Source organism: Thermobia domestica, chromosome 14, assembly GCF_964235325.1.
Source record: "Thermobia domestica chromosome 14, izTheDome1.hap1.1, whole genome shotgun sequence".
In the NCBI taxonomy this organism is placed as follows: domain Eukaryota; kingdom Metazoa; phylum Arthropoda; class Insecta; order Zygentoma; family Lepismatidae; genus Thermobia; species Thermobia domestica.
In genome coordinates, this window is record NC_137467.1 from 56,604,358 (window position 1) to 56,626,602 (window position 22,245).

General features: G+C 36.0%; 1 protein-coding gene across 4 annotated transcripts in view; it reads left to right on the forward strand.

Moving 5' to 3' along the window:
* POSH (SH3 domain containing ring finger posh) overlaps nucleotides 1-22,245 on the forward strand; it is a 248,230-nt gene that overhangs the window by 165,091 nt on the left and 60,894 nt on the right. For all 4 annotated transcript variants that reach the window (XM_081737938.1, XM_081737939.1, XM_081737940.1 and 1 more), the window contains exons 6-7: nucleotides 9,158-9,294; nucleotides 12,355-12,756. In XM_081737938.1, the coding sequence (XP_081594064.1) occupies nucleotides 9,158-9,294; nucleotides 12,355-12,756 (539 nt within the window). The remainder of the gene's footprint in view (nucleotides 1-9,157; nucleotides 9,295-12,354; nucleotides 12,757-22,245) is intronic.

A 22,245-nucleotide genomic window follows, 5' to 3' on the forward strand; every position in this document is an offset into this window, starting at 1 on the left:
GTACAGGAAGATCAAGAAACAGATTCACTGCTTCTTTGCCGCATTAGACAGTATTGCCAGCTTTTGGCGACGTTCAAAAGGGGTCGCATCGTGAGATTGCACGAAAACGGCTGGGAGTTTCGTGAAATTGTTCGACATGGGACACTCTGATGTCATTATGGCCAATGGAGGCGTGAAGGTTCCGGTCTACCATGACAGGCCACAACACGGAAAATCATCGCATTGTGCATGAAGATTACGTAACTCTGTGACGTCTGCGTCTACCACCGGGATACTCTTTAAAACATCCTTTGTCATTCCGTACCATGTCTTGACGATTGGTATAAGCTGGATTGCGGGTGCACCGTCCCCTGTGTAAGTTACCATTAATATCAGTGTATAAACGGCAGCGTGTAAGATGGTGTCATACTCGGGGAGCATAAAATCCTCGTAAATGGGAACAGATTGTGTTAAGTGATGTCTCGATTCTGCATTATGATGGGTGACCATCAAAGGCGTCTGTGGCAGTGCCGGGGAGACAAGTCACATCCAGCCAATGTTGTGGAACTGTACATCGCCGTTACTTGTGGCATCATAGTGGGGAGACATCGTGTATGACTCTTGGTCACTTCTCGTAGTAACTCACAGCACTTTCGTGGCACAGCGATACGTGGGTAAGATTCTGCGTCCTCACGTGGTACTCCTTCTATGAGAACACGTTGAGTACAATTTTCGAACAAGACAGCGCTCGGCCACGTCAGCATGTATCTGTGGACTGTCTATGTCATGTTGAAGTTCTTCCCTGGCTAGCAAGGTCACCTGAATTCTCCAAAATTGAACACATTTGGGACGAGCTCGAGACGCCAACTCCGCGCTACTGCCGATCTGCAAGATCTCCAGATGCAGTTACAGCAGGTATTGACTAAGTTGCTGGACGACGATACAATGACTCTACGAACTCACTTGCGACCCGCATCAACACATGTATCTGTGCTTGAGAGGGTGCTACAATTTACTGATACGCAATACGTTTTGCGCTCGTGCAACCAAACCCGTTGTTGGATTGGTCTGATATTGTAATCATTACAGTGAAACTGTATGGCCTTGCAGTACATGCAACCCGTGAAGTTTCATTTCGTTCCTTTCTTGTTTGAGTCTCTTAAATAGTTGGAATATTATTATGGCGGCATGTGTCTGTAACAGCTTGCTCTTTAGTCCTTACAACTCTATTTCGTTTAGTGTATTTCATAGATTTTTTCTTTTCTTCATTTATACATTCATAATATAAAGCAATTGATATAGTATCTGTCCCAGTTGCCTCCTTATTCATCTTACTATGAGATACCTCAAACTTATCTCACAATATCCTTTGTATTTTCGCTTTTTATTTCGTTTTCTTCTTCAAGACTTTGTTGCTCGTTTCATAGGTCCCTTCTTTTAATTCAGCTTCTAGAGACATGGCATCCAATCAGTTAATCCAATAGCTAGGAGAATCCTGTTGGAAGTTTGAGAGCCAGAAGGTTTGTTTGTTTTACGGAGTTCTACTATCTTTAGTGTTCGGAAACAAGTTGGTCATATGTTCTGAATCATAGTCATTATTGCCCAATGGCCGCCATCTTGAATAGTCCTTTCGTACTTCCTTAATATTTCTGTGATCGATTTAAATACATCTAGCTCAAGTTGCAATTGTCGCAAAATTATCAATTATACCTTGTTCGATTTGCAATAGTGTAGGCTTTTAGCTCACGTTATTCACTTGTCAGTAGTACACACAAGAGGGAGATAAATGGGGAAAATTTCGGGAATTTCCCTCAAAATTTTCCCTTTTACCGATTTTTTGCCATTGTTAGATGGCATCGCTGGGTTCTAGGCGAGAGAGAAAAATTACGGACGTTTTCTGTTATGTGGTAAAGATATATTGAAAGTTTTGTCTTGATAGATTCACTAGCAGAAGAGTAATAAAATATTTTGTATGTTATGATTTTGGTCGCTCTGACAATCTTTGGATTTAATGGAAGTACTTTTTTCACGTAGAAAGACCCCCAGCTCAGACTGTAACTGCCGCAGAGATACAGATAATATTTCGTTTTATAATTTGTTTGGTTAGATGTAATGTGGACTAATGTAACGTATGTATTATTATAACTTGTGACAAGCAAGTATAATGGAAATAAATATAAAATTCACACGAAATATTTTCCTTTAATGATGTGGAAACCCTAAAAGATAGAAGTGGCACTATATGCCACTTTGATCTTAGAATTCACTAAACATTAATAGCCAATATTTAATATACAAGTGAAGACATAATTTTTTTAAAAAAATCCTTAATATTTTATATTTTATAACTAAGAAATGTGCTCCAAATTTGAAATTAAGTGATGTTCTCAAACAACAATTTTTTATTCTTGTTACATAACAGTGCACAAATTCTGATAAACTGACACTTTCATCCTACGTTTACACACATATTCTTCATTTTACATTTGCAAAATTGACAACGCGGTATTCGTTTCTCTCTGCAAGGACAAATATTAACTTTTGCATATGTCGTACACGTAAAATGGGAGACAAATTCAGGAGATCTCAAATATTCAGTAATTATTATAGGCTTAAAATACCCTGATTCTTCTGTGTAACCATACTCTAATGGATTTAGTGGTTGAAGTTTCATCCAGCATAGTCTTCCATATGTAGCACTGAAGATATGTACGCTGGATATGAAAGACTATCGTTGATAATGGTGGACACAGTTGAGAAAAGTTGATAGCTTTTACTTTGTGGTATTGTTCAAATCGCACCATGTCACATTTTGTGTTTGATGAACCAAGTACTTTTGCGATAAAGAACTCGGCATTTTGTATCAGTCCTTCATCCAAGGGAGCAACCTCAAAATTGCTTAACAGAGTTCACGATGTCATTGTGTTCCCGATATGTTTTAAGTACCATAAGTTTTGTCCCAACTTTACTTGTAGTATCACAACCAGTTAGACCTATGTTCTCCGGTATTTTTTTAGTGGGATGTACCTCATAGATGGTCGTGTGTCTTTGACAATCCACAGTTCTTTCAGGCCGCATTTTTAATAACTCTTTTTGAAATGGTATAGTGCGGAAATCGTATCATCTGTATCTACTAAGGCAATCATAACTCTTTCAGTGGAATCAGTTTCTACCATGTGTTGGACGTGTTTCATGATTCTATTATCAGCTTCGTCACATTCACAGTAAAACTAACAGATCCTTCCGATAATTTCAGGCATAGCTTCTGGTTGTTCGTGACCTCCTCCCAAACACAAAGATTTTGTGCAATTTCCTTCATCGACAATCCACTCAGTGAAGAGTTGTTGCAAATGTGCTTTGTTTTGGCTTAAACCCCAAAAAGTATCCATGTTGACAGGAAGGGGTACATTTGGGTTATTGGCAATTACATCAAGAGGATCGACATTTTTTTTTACACCTGAGACGCTCCCGGTTTTTGCCATTTTCTTTTGATACAAATCAAACACGATGCCAATGCGCAAACAACCTTCGGAGAGTTTTAAAAATATCTTCCATAAGTAGTCAAAGCAGTCTCCAAACGTCTTACACATAAGCCATTTGACATCGACTTTTCACGCGTACGCCACAATCACCATTGCTATTCTTATTTCCTGCGTTTGTAGATAAGTAACTATATCACTCTTATATAAAACCCGTTTTTCCAGTTCTTTGCTGACGTGTGTTTCATCTGTTTTCTTGAAAACCCATCATCTGTTAGATAATGGGACGATGTAGATGTAAGCTCGTATTTTAGTAGTGTCTAAATATCGAAACTTCTTGAACATGCTATTTCTATGAATCGAATAGTATTATTTCTTTCTTGGAGCGCTGACTCAGTTGCAGATACATGTTTCTTTGTCTTTGGAAATTGTTTATACATGGGATCTGGAATACTTTTGGATTTCTCAATCAGGCTTTCTTGAATGAAATTTTTGTAGTTAGTATCTCCTTTTTCTTGCATACAGAGTAAGCACTCAGTTATTACTTGATTTTTTTTTTTTTTTTTTTTTTTTTTTTTTTTTTTTTTTTTTTTGTTCCAGTTATAATGTTAGAAATTCCATAACCATCAACTTTCGAGAACGGATTTTCTCGCTCAAGCACAAGAATTAACATCTCTGAAATCTTCTTCAGCTCTTGGATTTTAAAAGATTGAAAGCTCGTGATGAAGAGCACATTCATCTTCATTAACGCCACAAAACTGTCTCAAAAAGTATGTTATGTTTTCTTTCTCATATTTGATAAGATTGTGTTTTGTCACGGCTTCTTTTCATCTAGTTACTTCGATTATACCTCCATATCCCTTGGATGGCTAATTGTAGTGTTGCTGTAATGCTTGATCCAATGCAACATTGCTAAATCTATTGTTATTATGTTGAACTGTGAAATGATCGTTCTTAAACTCATTACGGATCAGAGGATGTTCATGTTCTAGTTTTAAGCAATCGTGGTAATATAGAGTACACCACCATGCATAATTTGTTCTGTCAAGTGAGAAGAAAAGTGGCAAACACTCTCTTAGGCTGCACACATTCAAGTCCCAGTTATTTTCTCTGTCCGCTCGACTTAAATCTCGGAGAAGAGGAGCCAGTATGGAGACAGACTCCTCCCAAAGAGCAAACATTTACTTCTTTGTGATCCACTTTCTCTAAATTTCTTGAAGTTCATTCTGATGGCACTCAGTTTTTTTTATTTAAACTTTGTTCTTCATACACTTGTATGCTTATATCTGCTGAGAACAATTCGGAATACTTAGGTATATTAATCTGTTCCATGAACGCCTTCCACTCCAATGTTTTCGTTACTTCACAAAGCATTCCTATTGCTCTAATTCCCCTGCTATGGTGGTTTCCATTTAAATAACTTTCAACAGGTGGACCGATGGTTTCTGTTTGAGCAAGAATTTCCAAAGCTCTACTGCCCTTGAGGTATAGACCAATACATGCAAGCACGACTTTTCAAAGACGAAATCGTCCAAGACAAGAAATATGTTGGTGAAAATTTTTCGGGTTGAAGGAGCTGGACTTCTTTAGCTATATGATATACTCCTTCGTCGCACCGCAGTGAACTCTCTTCAACATTTAACTGGTGCAAGATATCTTGGAAATTACACATTGTTGTATAAAGAGAGTCCTGCAGTCATACTGAGTTGCAGGATAGGGTAGAATTGGAGTGTATCCCGTAATGGTCCTGTGAGATGGATGTTCAGATAGTGCACTCATAAAAGTGTTTCTGGAGGGAATCTCAACTTCCTGAGAGAAATCTGCTTGAGGTACGTTGGATCTTTTTAGGAAATCTTGAAAGAAATCATATAAGATCCAAATTTCTGCCTGACTGTGTTTTATTTCATTTCCTGTAATTAAGTCACTACTAGGAACAACAGTACTGAGGATACTGCATCTTGTTTCTGGTTTTGTGTAGTACAATAGTTTTTGGGCATCTATATCTTTAGTGAGAGCTCGTGAAGTGACATCAGTGCCAAACGTTCCCAGGTATCTCTTTGGACTATCTGGTTCTTCTAACGAGACATTAAGTTAATCATTAATCATTCAGATGATGATCTTGAAACAAGACACGTACTGTGTCATGAGTTCCACCCATTCCAGAAAATATAGCTTCTTCTCTGTCGAAATTATCCATACCACCTCGAACAGGAATGTCAGGCTTTATTGATGGTGGTATGGGAATACGATCTCCTTCAGCCCTAATAATAGTCCTGTTTACTAGCATTTGACCTTGACGTAGTACATCACAACTGCGGCATACTCCATGACTGTTGAATATGGTGATGAGAGTTCTGGATATACTTAAATGGTGTATTGCTTGAGCATTAGCGATATGTAACGGTGTTTTTAAGTTATTGTGTATTGAGAAATAAGATATCTGAAATAAGGTATCACATCTACGTTGAATACTTGATGGTTCTTTGTAATCAAAGGCAAGCACTTGGAGATATAAACCGCACTTAATCTATCTTTTGTAAATTTTGAACTATTCGTTCAATATGTTATATTCAACAGATTTAGAGTATCAACCTGTATTTTATAAGGAAGAAAATTCTATATCATTTATCTTTAAATAATTAATCTTCGCTTTATTGACGGCTTCAAGGTTAACCTCAACTTTTGGTCATAGCCAAGATTCCAACAGTGCTGACAACCCAAGCACCAAGAAATTTCCTCTTGCACTTACTGTGATAAAGAGAAAAATTGAACCTTTTAAGCGTTTTTCCCACATTTTCCATTCCTTCCCATACGCACTACTGACAAGCCACCTAAAATCCTATATCATTGAAAGTAGATCGAGATGATATTTGTATCTCTGCGGCAGTTACAGTCTGAGCTGGAGGTCTTTCTATGTGACAAAAGTACTTCCATTAAATCCAGAGATTGTTAGAGCGACCAAAATCATAAAATACAAAATATTTTATTGCTCTTCTGCTAGTGAATCTATAAAGACAAAACTTTCAGTATATATTTACCACATAACAGAAAACGTCCGTAATTTTTCTTTCTTGCCTAGAACCTAGCGTTGCCATCTAACAATGGCAAAAAATCGGTAAAAGGGAAATTTCCAAAATTTTCCTCCTTTATTTCTCTCTTGTGTGTACTAATGACAGGTGAATAATGTCAGCTAAAAGCCTATACGAACGAGGTATAATTGATAACTTTGCGACAGTTACGGCTTGAGCTAGATATATTTAAAACGATCACAGAAAAATTTCGAGAATACAAAAGGACTATTCAAGATGCCGGTCATTGCGCAATAATGACCATGATTCAGAATATGTGACCAACTTGTTTTTAAACACTATAGATAGTAGAACTTTGTAAAACAAACAAACACCTTCTGGCTCTCAAACTTCCAACAGGACTCTTCTAGCTGCTAGACTACAGTGGGGTACAATTTTATATAACAAGATATACTGCTAGTTCAGTGCTCATGACCACGCTTGTATTTAGTTCCCTATGACATAAATGGACATGGCTGTGTAATATTGAATGAATTAGTAAGCCCCTATGTAATATAATTATTTAAGGATATGAATTGTCGCATGTTTATAATAATTTGTAATTTATTTAAATTTTATTTATTTACTGCGTCTAATGTTTAATGTTTACTGTTTCGGTGTTCCAGACACCTTCCGTAACAGATCTGGTCAACGCATGTACGCGTAAATACTCAGCGAATTTATTACAAAGTACCATTGTAATTTAGATACTTTTGAGTTCCTTTTTATATTATTGAGTATTTACTATATAACGTAAACATTTGTATATTATGAAAATTCCCTAACAAGTTAAAGAACTATGTAATCATTGAAGTTTAACAGCGCACAATTAACGATTAGCGTTTAACCGTAAATATAACATAAGAGGATCTTCAGAAAATGCCTGTTAGATGTTAGAAGTGTTGAGGATAGAAATAATAAATAATAAATGTAAGTGATGAACGGAAAATGTGTTGTTAACTGGTACAAAACCCGTAGTTGAGGGTGTTTATGAACGTAAGGATGGTTTTAGTAAGACATGTTTTTAGAGAGAAATACAAAGGTATTGTTCGTGGATATTTCACTGTAATGCTGGTGTTTGAAATGGTGTATATATCTATCCTGTATCGCAATAGCGTGGTAGATGATATATCTTATTGTAGGGAATATTCCTGTATCACTTAAACGTGGGGATAGTTTGTTATGATATATCAATAAAAGAATAGATTGGAAGTTGACATTTATTTAAACTTGGCATCATGTTAGGGTTAAGGTGTTTATATATGAATAAGAGTTGAGCAACAGCTATCTTATTTGTACTTCCTTGTATGAACCTTGACTGTGTTACATGAGTCATAAACCCACCAAAAAGAAATAAATAAAAGTTGTTAAAGTGATAAAAACATTTTTCTGATAATAGATGATTCTGTTTATGAGTTCACACCCCGGAGATTATACTTAAAGAAAACATTAAATTGTAATAAGTATAAACTAGAACGAAACGAAACTAATCCTAAAACAACAAGCCAAATCATGAGCCCGCATGCTGATACTCAATCTTCGGTACTTAATCATTAAAATAAAATTTGATACTAAAGATAAAACTTGGAATTTAAGATAAATTTTTAAGTAAAAGGGTGGGTGAAAGCACCGGGGATCATTCATACATTCAACTGTCAACCTAAAACATCTCTGTCAAACAACAGAGATGAACATGTTGCAACAACAGCTCTCCTGGAAGAACGACGACCATGGGACTGAATGTGATTAAAATTTTTTGAAGATTAAAACACATGTGAAGCTGATAAATGGATGTTTTTATTTGAATTATACATGTCTGTGTCTAGAGTTTTCCAGTTTTCAGCCACTTTTTCTAGGTCAGAAAACTCAATTGATCTACTAACTCAATAACTCATCTACTAACCCAATAAGAAGTAAGCAAGATCTTCATAAAAATCTCCTACATAAGCTTTTCACAGGGAAAGACCTTCAAAAAAATAGAATTCTAGTGCAAGGAAGGTACACTCAGGTCCAAAATTATTGTCGCATGTCTATAAATATGTTGTTGAACGAATATAATTTGATAACGAATTCGCCCGGTATTTCTTATAATATTAGTATGTGTATAATCGGCAAAGACATGTTTGTGGCAAATTTCATGTCAAAAGGGCAGTAAATGAGAACAATAAAACAAAAATAAAAGTTTCTTATCCATTTAGCAACATTTTGTTTTACTCATTCTAATTTTCGTATTTATAATTCTTTTTCTATGAAATTTACCACAAATATACATTTCTCGACTATACACATAGTATCAGTATTGAAAGTACCCTGCAAAATTATCAAATTATATTCTTACAAGAAGGCAGTTATAGATATGCGACAATCATTTTGGACATGAGTGTACATTATATTAACATGCATTTTTACCCCTCATTATTGGCTGTGCATACGAATTAAGGTAAGAGAAAGTTCTGAGAAGTGAGATGAATTGAATTGCACCTGAATTGTCCAAATCTGATGAAGGTGTCAAAAAGGATCGAAACAATTCAGTTTATAGTATGTTAAAAATATTAGACTCAGTATATGAGGTAATGTATTTATACAACAGTGTCAAGAACAGTCTTTGAGAAATATTTGTTTTCTTTTCAGGGTGAAGTCATAACTGTAATCAGAAGAGTAGATGAAAACTGGGCTGAAGGCAAGCTGGGTGATAGAATTGGAATATTCCCCTTGGCGTTCGTTGAAATGAACAGCGTAGCAAGAGCTTTAATGAAACTTTCTGCTAAGTAAGTGTCTGTTTCTTGTGATTTACAATATAGTTAGTTCAGTAAAATTTGAACACCCACTTTTCTTACAGACTTTCTCTTTTGTGTAAGGTTAGACAACCCTTTGAAACTTTCACAGGTCTGTTTAGTAAAATGTCACTCGTAGTAGTAAGAGTAGAGAGCTTCTGAAACAAACGTGAGTGTTTATTTTTTCTAACGCTGCGCTGTATACTTGTTCGTGAGAATGGGAATGCAAAATATTACATAGTGATGACAGCTCTGTCAAGAGCCTGCAGGAAGAATGTCTTTCAATCATTTAACCTGCATTATATGGCCTTTGTATTAAACATCCTGCCATGAAATAAGAACATTCTTCTCTCTCTCTCTCTCTCTCTCTCTCGTTAATTTTCTTGTCTGAAGAAATTACTGATGAGTGAGGTAAAGAGCAAATGAATGAACTAATGAACTAATTGATGAACCTTGGTACCTCTGTGAAAACGAACGGACTATATTGTTTTCAGAGTACCTTTGGCGTTGGAATAAATGTTGCCTGCATCATGTTAAGGGCATATGTACCTTGTACAAAAATGCAGCTTTATCAAATTCGTTGATGAGAAGGCTTCTTTCGGAAGAAATGTGTTTGAGAAGTAATGTTTCACAAATGATAAACTGTTTTGTCGAGATGATTAAATTTCTCAATAATTACGAGGTGTATACCAAAAGTACGTGCTGTTTACTTATAACTCTGGTCATGTTCAATATTTGATGAGATTTTTCCGTCATTTATCAACGTATTATCCGTCCACCTTCACACTGCGTCGCAGTCTTTGTGTATCCACCTTTCAAAACATCTGCGAAATCATTTTGGAATGCCTGTGTGACACACTGAATACTTCCAAGTGAACTTCTGGAAGAAAGGAAACACCCGAAAGTCACTGGGAACAGAATGTGTGGAATAGGACAAATGTGGAAGAGATTAAAAATGTTCATGCTGCAAAAAAAGTCGAGGAGAATGGCGGACAGGAGAGGGACTCCGTATGGCGGTATGTTGTGCCGGTACAGGAGTAACCCTGAAGTTGCGAGCTGTTGTCGATTTTCTTGGAATGCAGAAACCGTTATCTTTTCTAAAAAGCGTAGAAAGTTACGCAGTGACCTATGTCCTTTTGGTACAGGAACAGATATATACATATACAGGGTGTTTCAAAACAACGACAACGTTCGGGAGGTGATTCCTGACACCAAGATAAGACAAACTATAGACCAACCTGGATACTTAAATGCTTCCTTTCGGAGCTATAGGCTGCCGAAAACATAAAAAAATGAACTTTAATGGTCCATAGCTCCAAAACTATTTGACCTACCATAGTCGGGTCAAGACTTCACTTAGGAACTAATATATGCGCTATCCAAAAATACATGTTTCAGAATCCTAAGATACTCACGAAGCAATTTTTATACAGGATGTGTTTGGATACGGGCATATAATGTGAAGTACTCATCAACTACCTTTATAAAAATTGTTGCAGAAGTACCACAGGATGCTGAAACTTGGATATTTGGATATGGCGCATATTAATTCCTAAGTGAAGTTTTGACCCGACTACGGTAGATCCCATAGTTTTGGAACTATGGACCTTTAAAGTTTTTTTTTTTTTTTTTTTTAATATATTTTCGGCAGCCTATAACTCCGAGAGGAAGCATTTGTGCATCCAGGTTGGTCTATACTTTTTATCTTATCTTGGTGTCAGGAATCACCTCCTAAACCTTGTCGATATATATACAGTGGCGGATCCAGGATATGATCAAGGGAAGGGCTAAACCATAGTTTGCCGTTTTATTCAGTGTAAAGCAGGATTGAAGCCTGCTTTACACTGGATAAAACGGCAAACTATGGTTTAGCCCTTCCCTTGATCATATCCTGGATCCGCCACTGTATATAATATCTGATCCTTGCGGGAACTCTATTATTGTAGATGGCCTCTACAGTGGCATCTGTTTTCACTTCCAGATTCTCAAACAATATTTGCTTATAGATGCTTGATCGAAATATTGAAAAATATCGTGATAATAGAAAATATCAAAGTAGATCGAATATCAAAATATAAGAATATCGAAATATCTAATACGAAAATCTGGAAAATATCTCAGTATTGAAAATTATATTGATTGATCGATATATCGCGCAGCTCTATAGATCAATACTGAAGTCTAGATTGTACTTAAGAAAGAAGTAGAAAAAAATAAAGGAAACTGCTTATTAATATTAAATTCAAAAGAAAATAATTCGTGCATTTAATCGTTGTGCTTAAATTTTATTTTGCTTGACGTTCTTCATCAGTTCGTGTTTCTAATAAATAAATTTTAAAAAGCAAGACTAAAATTACACCCGATAACAAAATTGACTTGTGTAAAATTATGCAGTCACCAATTTGCGGATGCACTGGCAATAGGTATGACAAAACATAGAACATATCCAGAATTTCAGAGAACGTTTCAGAACATTTATTTGTGTATAAAGATAGAATTTCTAATATAAAAATTGTATAAATCTTTTCTATTTACTCTAACAATAAGAAACCATCTGTCATTGTTGATAGAGGAAATTTAAATAAAGATTTGGTTGTTACTATAGAAATTTTAATGACTAAACTACATTACAAGTTTTACATTATTCTGCAGGAATTTATTTCATCAATATACATTTCGTAGATACATAGTTCTTTTGGTAAATTGTTTGTTTACAAACTAGAATTGGCAGAGATGACAATAAATGTAAAAGATATCATTAGGAACCGCCTTGTATAAGGTTCAGAGGAGAATGTTCGTGAAATGAAAACTGGTAGCAATCCTAGTAAAAGTGATAAATGCTCCATCTCGGAAGGAAATGAAGTAGAAAGCGTAATGTTTTTTGTACGTTATTTTCGTGGGTTTCAGCCGCTGATGGCGCTATGTAAACAGAAGAAGACATTCTGCTAGATAAAATTCCCGTCAATTGATATATTCTATAGGATTCATATCCATCACTTTGCATATGTGTTATGTAAATGGAAAGAATTACTTTAATTTAATTGTCTTTTTCAGTTCGCAGCCAGGACCATCTCGTTTGGCTCCCCCAACGCCAACCTCTGAAGATACGACACCACTCATTCCAACTGACCACACAACTACCTCATCGCTTATCACTATGAGCACGACCACCACCAGTAGTACTGTCACCACCACTGTGACTACCCTTCAGCCAGCGATGTCAGGTTCCGTTTCAAGTTCTTCAATATCTTCATCGTCAACAACGCCCAATAGTTCAACCAGCTGCAGTTCGACATCAAGCTCAAGTACGGCGCCTTCTTCCCCTACTTCACCACCTCCGCAGTCGGAGCAGCCATTACCCCATTCACGTGGTCCCCAGCAGCAACAGCAACGCGAGAAGAGACATAGCTTCAATGTCCTGCATAGCAGTCAATCTTCACCACAAGTGTCACACAGGTACGTAAAGAATTTCTGTAATGCTAATAAGAAAATTTATTTTAATAGGAAAATGTAATGGCACATTGCGTAAAGATTAACATTCACCTCTTATGTACCCTGAGAATCCTAATTGGATTGTTGCTCTCCCGACTGATTTAGTGGCTAGCTCGTTTGCCTTTAGTACATGTGGTCCGATTTCCGCTAAGAGGGCACAAAATTTAAATTTCCCAATCGTTCACTCTCATTAATCATCCGGATCCTTTAGCCTAAACGTTACAACCATGAAAGGTTGAGCTAAAAATTTACTTTGATTTTTCATTCCCTAGTCGAATTATTATATTTCTAGTGTGTTTTCGGCAACCAATCCTGTTGCTTTCGACAGCTAGACATTAATGAAGAACTTCCTATTTAAGATATTTTTACATTTTATTGAGCTTTCTTTTACAGAAAACACTAACATCAACATTAAATTATTGAAGTGTTACTGGTTGTTAAACACACTAACTCACAACTTAGCGGTACCAATACAGATAATAAGAAGAAAGAGTTTGAGAGACGTGAAGCGAAACTTTTAAATTGGTAAAAACGTATGCAAATAGTAACATCGTAGGTGTTTTTTTTATTGGTACCGCTAAATTGTAAGTTAGTATGTGCAGTGATCAACAACATTTCAGTAACTTATTTCTGGTTTCTGTGTTTTCTGTAAATGAAAGGACTAAGCTGAATAAACTGTAAAAATATTAATAAACTTAAACACTTCATTAATGTTTAGCTGTGGAAGGCAACAGGAGTAGTTGCCAAAATTACACTCTAGGAATATAGCAATTCTTTAAGGATTTCGAGCGCATATAAGAAGTGAGTGTTAATTAATGAGAATGTAGTCTTTCTTCATGGACACCTAAGACGCGTAAATCAGGGTGTCTAGCAGTCGGGAAAATCGGGAAAGTCGGGAATTTGTCTTAAATTTAAAAAATGGTCGGGAATTCGGGGATTTGTCTGGAATTTGCGGAAAAAAGTCGGGAAAAATTGAATTAAATTCCACATGTTGGAAATGATGCTGACGCTTGTCGGAGCGACTTCGATAAACCTCGCGTTCCCAAATGCATCGCGATGTAGTACGTTTACATCGTATTTTTTTAAAAAGTGTTCCTAAATACATCGCGATCCATCTCAACCGTTTTTTATATTTTCTACGTAGAAGTGGTCACGTGGTACGCGTTGCATCTCGTACACCGTGGATTTTCTGCGATTTATGTGAGGCGCGCGGTTTGTCTCCTGCTGTGGTGCTGGGGGAAGAAGAGTGGTGAGCGAGTGGTTGGCAACAGTGTTTGCTGACAGCAGAAAGGTTTTTGCGTTTCAAGAGTAACGGGTGGTTAATTGGGCGTTGCATCGTACTATGCGTATATAATATTTAGTATAAATTAAATGTTGAATTGTTTTTCACGTACAGGTAAGTTTATCTGGGGAATGATTTCGTAAATAATTCAACACTTTTTACCAACTATTACAAAAAAAAAAAAAAAAAAAAAAACCCTAAGCAAAGCTTTTCTAACGTTAGGTTAACGTTTATTTACGTAATCGTCGATTAGGCCACGAATTAGCTCAGTACCGAACATATTCGCGTAGTTTTGCCATGATTTATCTTTTGTGTTTTCAGAGTCTGACGCACATCATGCAGTCAACGAATTTTCAAGAAAGGTGGAAAGATGAATTTCCCTGGGTAAAAGAAGGGAAGACGAAGTTAACTGCAGAATGTGTGTGGTGTCATGACACATTTTTGTTTGGCACCATGGGACGTACAGCTCTTACCAGTCATTCAAAGAGCAAGAAGCATCAAAACCTTGCAGCGACTCGACAGAAGACTTTCGCAATGACATATCATTTCCCAACAAAACCTAAAGAAATTTTAGATGTTCCTGCGTCTTCATTATATGTAGATCAACCTGGCACCAGCACTGGTCCTGTTCCATGCTCATCCAGCGAAACATGCTCTCCCACTCGTAGGTCTACTTCGACCCTGGACAAATATAAACTAAAAGATAGAGTCACACAGGCGGAGATTTTGTGGTGTATAAACGAGGTGATGAATCACAACTCTTTACGCAGTGCTGAAAGTAGTGTTCTTCTTTTCACTAGGATGTTTCCAGACACTACAATTGCTAGCGAGATGAAATTGCACAAGGATAAAATGTCATATAGCATCGTGTACGGATTGTGTCCATACTTTCAACGTGAACTTAAATCCATATTACAAGAGTGCGAACATTATGTCATTGGATTTGATGAAGTAAATAGTGTTGCGCAAAGAACTCAAATGGATGTAAGTGTACGCTTCTGGGACGATAACACGAACAGAGTCAGAACACGGTATTTGAATTCTGTTTTTATGGATCATAGTACAGCTACAGATCTACTACAAGGTTTGCAGAATGTATTGCAATCGCTTGATCCGTTTTTGCAAGTTTCAGTGGATGGGCCAAATGTAAATTGGGCGCTTTTACGGCTAATGAAAGAGGAACGTTGTGCCTCCCTTGGTACAGACGCTCCACAGCTCCTTGAACTTGGCTCGTGTGGTCTTCACGTTGTTCACGGTGGTTTTAAGACTGGCATACAAAAAACTGGATGGGATTTGATTTCTTCTCTTAGAGCCTTGTATAACTTGTACGAAATGGTACCAGCAAGGCGTGCCCAGCATTCTGAAATAACAGGTCCGTCATTGTTTCCACTTCCATTTTGCCATATTCGTTGGGTAGAAAATGCGAAGGTAGCCAAGCGAAGCCAAGAAATATTACCGCATGTGAGAAAGTATGTTGAAACGGTTAAGGTAACAGACAAAGAACCCAACTGTAACAGTTTCAGAATAGTAGCTAGAAATTTGAACAACAAGTTGCTCTATGCAAAATTAGCGTTTTTCAAATCTCTTGCTGAGGACTGTGAGCCTTTCCTGACTGAATATAAGTCAGACACTCCTATGACTCCATTTTTGCATGGTAGCCTTACTCAGTTATTGAAAGTATTGCCTCGCTTCGTTAAAAAAGAAATAATGGCCAGGAAGAGTATCAGTGCTATTGATGTTATGGAGAAAAGTGAAAACTTATATATTAATTTAATTCGTATCAAGAAAATTGACCTTGGGTATGCAACTAGGTCAGCACTGAGGAGATGTACAGAAGTTAGTGAAAAGGAAATGTGTTTCGGAAAGCAAGTACGTGAATGTTATCAACATTTAGTGTCCAAGCTGCGGGAGAGGTCCCCGCTAAAATATTCCCGTACAAAAGCGCTGACGTTTCTTAATCCCTTAACCGTTGGTCATTCACAGGAAGAAGCTGTTAAACAAATGAGAGCAACGTTCGAAATTTTAGTGCAGAGTGATATTGCCTCAGCGTCTGATGCAGAAAAGGCAGACAGAGAATACAATGCTCTAGTAGATCAGACACAAGTGCGGGAGAAAATGGAGTCGTACAAAAGAAATGAACACAGACTTGATGACTTCTGGATGAGTGTGTTACCACCAAATGATGTATATCTGTGCAAAGTAGTAAAGATATGCCTAATTCTTTCCCACGGTAATGTAGCATTAGAAAGGGGTTTTTCGGTAAACAAGAAATTAGTAGTTGAAAATTTGTCAGAGGATTCTTTAGTAGCGCAGCGTGTAGTGTATGATGCTGTCAATGAGGCTGGTGACATACAAGCCATTCCTATCCTAAAGCAGATGATTCTATCAATGAGAAACGCATACGCGAGATTCAAGGAAGCCGAAGAACACCGCAGAAAAGTGATGTCAGAAAAAGATCGCAGGGCCGCTGAGAAAAGAAGAGCAGAACAGAGACGAAAGAAATTTGAAGCAAAGAAACAGTCAGTTGTCAGAACAGGTTGCTACCATAGAGAAGGAGATCAAAAAATTGCACGATTAGGTTGTTTCATTGTATATATGAAGAAGGAGACATTCTATGATCAGGTAAAAACTTGTACACTTTTTCATTACATTCAATCTTTCCTAATTTTACGAAAACATTTTTTTAGAATGAGTCGGGAAAAATTTGGAAATGATCGGGAAAAGTCTGGAAAAAGTCGGGAAATTGCTGAGAGAAATTTGCTAGACACCATGGTAAATAGAAAACACTTTGTTAACCCTTTCACTACTTTTTTAGGGGGAAGGGGGGGGGGCGAATGACATTAGTGTTTGAATATGTAATAACACGCAATACTATTCACCTACTATCATTTCCTTTCTAAATGGTAGAAGGGATGGGACATATGTGTTCCACTGGTATTTTTGCTTGAGATGTATGTATACATGACTCAGTAGTAATGAAATAATTGAATATCCTATGTTTACACATATTGGCATAAAAATATTCCCAATGTGATTAAAACTACAAAAGTTGACGAGTTCGCAACTTATCCCGATGACAATAATTTCATCGTTATATTCAAATCAAAGCAGTCGTATATGAGGCATTTGTTCATTTGGAATCATTCCTCTTACATGAAGCAAGTTTAGCTAATGGTTATACTAGAAGAACACTAAACTACCATTGATTGCACTAAAAACTAGTGGAACACATATGAGCCGATGGTAGCGAAAGGGTTAAATAACCAATTGAATTGTATATTGCAGTTATCCTATCGCTGTCTCGTCCGGTAAACTTTTCTAAATAAAGCTTCTACATAGAAAAATGAGGAAAGCAACTTAAGCTTCACATCCCATGGATCCACTTCTAAGCAAATAGAAATGATAAGAAATTATACAGGGTTATATTGATAACTCAGGCTAGAAATAAGATAGAAATATGAAACTGCTGTTGAATTGTTTACAAACTATAAAAGTTTTGGTCACATCAGTACACTTCCACATGAGCACCCTTGGTAGCACGTAGCACATCTAGGCGATATTCAATTTCCATCCACACATTAGCCAACATCACTGGAGGGATCGATGCAACGACTATGGTTATTCGTTGCTGCAGGGTTTCAAGATCTGGTACACGTGTTCGGTAGACCTTTTGGCATCTGTAATTCACGTGAGGCCCTGCGCACCGATATCTTAGGACTTCTCAGAAAAGACTGCCGCACAGCCTCCACCGTGTCTGCTGAGGCTCTTGGTCGACCAGACCTCGGAAGGTCAGCAACCGACCCTGTGTTCTTGAACTTCTCATACCAGGCTTTAATGCTCTTGACATCAGGTGGAGTCCTCCCAAATGTTGTCTGGAACTGTCTCTGCACCGTGGTTGGTGATCGTGTCTCATGGTACCACAGGACACACTGTGCCTTCTCCTGGTTGGTTGGCATGGCTTCTTGGGCTTCTTACTTATGTACTACAAACCTTAAAAAAAAAAAAAAAAAAAAAAAAAAAAAAAAAAAAAAAAAAAAAAAAAACTTGGTAAAACAGAACAAACCTAACACAGACAAAAACTTTTATAGTTTGTAAACAATTCAACACCAGTTTCATATTTCTATCTTATTTCTAGCCTGAGTTATCAATTTTTGTAATCAGGGAAGGACTTCTCGGACACCCTGTAATACGATGAATGGTGAGTGAACGCTACACCGATGCCCTAACTAACTATTCATGGCCTATGGAACTCGGAAGTTCAATGCTGTGTTCACAAAAGCTCTCCATTGACGTCTGCCCTTAGCAAAATGAATCGTTTCTACTTTGTATTCCTATTTCTGCGAGACATCTGAATATTGTCCTCCCATCTTTGCCTAGGTCTTTCTAATGGTCGTTTTCCGATTGGACTTCCAGTTAAAACTGAAAACGTTCCTACTTTTTTCCATTCTGACTACATGACCTGTTCATCTGAGCCTCCCAGATTTGATGACCTTGACAATGCCGATGCACTAAACATGTTTCAAACCGTGATAGAGTTTTTTCTAACCTCCGTATCCACATAGGAGAATCGAAGTGACATGAAAAATTTCCAGTTTGGGGTAGGTGCTAACCATGTTCTAAATTCATTTCAAACTGTTCATTATTTTCTCACAATATGATCACAAACACAAAATAACATCTCTTTCAATGTAGTGAAGAAAATACATAAAATATACCTCCTTCCCCTCCTCAGAATCGAAATTTTTCAAAGCACTGGGATACATGTCCGTTTACTTGTAATGAGCGGTTTATATATTGAGCTCCGTCTTCCTAATTTGACGCACTCATGAGATCTCAATTTTTCGCAAATTATACCCCGCTCTCCCACTTAGGATACACGTTTAAAGTGATATGATAAAACCAGTTAGAGGTAAGTATAGTCCAAAATTCATTTCAAACGGTTCAGTTGTTTTCCCGTGATTCAATTATCCACAAGATCAGTTTGAATTTGATATATTAGATGATCAACTGAACAGGTTGAGAGACTTGTTAAAATGTTAAAATGTGCATTTCTTAAAATTCAAAATGATTTCAAGCTTGTTTCTAAAAATTATCAGTTTCATATCAAAGACATCAGTCAAAACATCTTGAAGTTTTATGCAGCGCAATTTTGAATATCTGTCTCTTGTTTTGATATTGGTTAAAATGTACTGAATATGAATAAACAATAATAGCAAAGATTGATAAATAATTCCTCGTCATAAAGTTAATACATTCACTCTGAGAGTTTTTATTATTGTTTTCAATTTTTCATTTTTTCTCTCTCTTTTTATATGTTCAGTTTAAATTATAAAATTTTGTCGATTGCTTCCTTATCTGTAAATTAATAACCTTATACGTACATTTTAAACACAACATTCACTACAGTACAGTATTTATTGTCTAATACAATTTAAATAAACGACTTGTCAGTGAATTCCCTTCTTTCAGTTAGAGTATGGAGCCCTGAATAATTTATCCTGTATTCATGAATTCAGTATTTATGATTATGAGAGTAATAATGCTTTTTCACACTCTTACAGACTAGTCTTAACAAAGCATTTCTCTACCGCTTCTATTGTGTTCGTTAGTGAATAAGAGATGTTGTTCCCTATACCTGAACCAAATTCTAGTTTAGATTTAACAAGCGTCTCGTATAAATATATATATAAAATATGAGTTTTGAAACTATTTCATTTATTAAATATAAAATCTATAAATTTCCTCGTTCCTAGTGCTGTCATTTATATAATAATAATAATAATAATAATAATAATAATAATAATAAACACAGATGATACACTGACAGTTCAGTATGTGGTCCAGATCGAAAATTGTGTTATTTTATCGTATAATATTCAACACTGCATTAACTCCAAAAAAACTATGTTGTATAAGGAATAAAGATACAAATATTTGTTGGTGTGGAAAAGAAATTGGTAATCTAAATCATCTAATATTCTATTGCGAAATATTACAACACAAAAGAACAGAGTTTATAAGACATTTATTGTATCACTTTTATACTTTCCCAATTACAGTTGAAATGATGGTAACCTCAAGAAATTGGATGCTTATTAAAAGACTCTTACAGTACATACAGAATAACAACTTAAATCTATTAAAAGGACATGAAGAATAACTTGTTACATAGATATATTTAGTTCACATCAAATATTTGGAAAGTCTGGGAAATAACTATTGCCACTATAATTCAACTGGGAAGAGGAAAAACTTATATGAGCATTTCAAGAAAGAAAAAAAAAATAAAATAAAAAAAAAAACAGTTTTTCCACTATCATTAAAGTGTTACGAATTGCCATTATTACAACTTTATTTTGGACAATCATAGGGAACAGGCCATCTGAACCTAAGTTTGGGCCAATCTACACGGCATCTTATAGACGCCGAATGGAATGGACAGTTCAGTTTATTTAATTACTGATATATCCGTGAAAATGTGAATCATATAAATAGTTATTTTATTAGCTTAACAGTTGTATGAGAAAATATTCTGAAAAGCCATTGCTCATGTTATATCTGTAAGAAACTTCGAAGTTTTGACCTGATTTGTTTGAAAAGTCGTCTACACAAGGACATGAAAATGCTAATGCTTCGATTTGTTCAGCAGACAAGTTACATTGACTGACTCAAGGGAAAGTGAAATGAGTGTATTTACTTTGAGAGTTGTTATTAATAACATCATAGTGAACCGTTAGTTTGGAATTTAATGCTAATATGTTTCATATAGATGTGTGAAATGTAGCGGATAACGAATACATGCATATTCATGTATTTTACGTTAACTATTTTCGTTTATGTTGATACTTCGCGTCAATAATATATATATTAAAGTGGCCTTCTCCTCATTGAAAAGCCCTACCTGTAGTTGAAATTATTCCAATAAATTTTGATTTCCTTCTACCTATTCAGACCTTTAATTAGAACCAATGCATTACAATTTCCTTTGTATGGTTATTTCGAGGATAAATAATAATAAATAAATAATTGTCAATAACAAATAAATAAATAAATAAATAATAAAACATAAACGAGTTTTCAGACATTCTGAAAACTATAATAAGTGCATGAGTCTTCGTTTTGGAGAAAATGGAGCTTAAAGTCTGTTGATCCCATAAGTTTGTTAACGTAAGCGCGATTGTAAAGAACTATGTCTAAAATTACTCTGCTTAGATCACTTTAACACATAAACTTTCTTGTGCATAGTTTTTGTTTATGAACTTATGTCAATTTTGACCAAGACGTTACGTACATTTTTACGGTTTTCACCCATTCATATTTGTTAGTGGTTACTATAGGATACATTTACTGGATATAAAAGTATCTTACCTTGTATGCGATGGGAAGAAGACTTTTCGAAAAGTTTTCGTTGCTGCGCGGCAACTCCTATGTCATTGCGCTGTTGGGCTATTAACATATATTTGGTGTCCTGTAGTGTCGTTTCTCATAAACATTAGTTTTTGAAAATACGTGGTGTTTCGCCTTCTTGAAGACTGGGTAATATTTCCATGTGTTCTTAATATATTTGTGACATTATTCTCCTGTAGAAGAAAAAAAATGTAGGTAGTATGTTATAGTGAGATAATATTTAAAAACAGTTTGAGCAGACACTAGCTAGTCTGGTATTTTTATCTCCAGAACCAGTTTACTTAAAATATTTTATTTCAACTGATTGCAAAGGCTACTCGCAAAAAGTTGATCAGAATAAACTAAATAAAAATGTACCTCGTTAACATGGATGATACATGTATTATTATTATTATTATTATTATTATTATTATTATTATTATTATTATTATTATTATTATTATTATTACCAAACTTTTGTGGTATTTATCTTCCATTATAAGATGATAATAAAAAAAATTAGAAACCAGTAGTACTATAGCATAAGGTCCACGAATATAATAAACTTATAGAGAATTAAAAGTACTGCGAGTTGTTCTAGACCACGTGTGTAAGATCTTCCTTCATATCTTGAGCTTCCTCGTGGCTAAGCGGTTAGCGTACGTGCCTTTGACGTGAGAAACCCGGTCTGATTCCCGGCGGGACTCATATGGTTCGGATCCCACGTTAAGCTGTAGGTCAACGTCTCGTATAGCCTCGATGCTGAAAGGGACGCTAAAATGTAA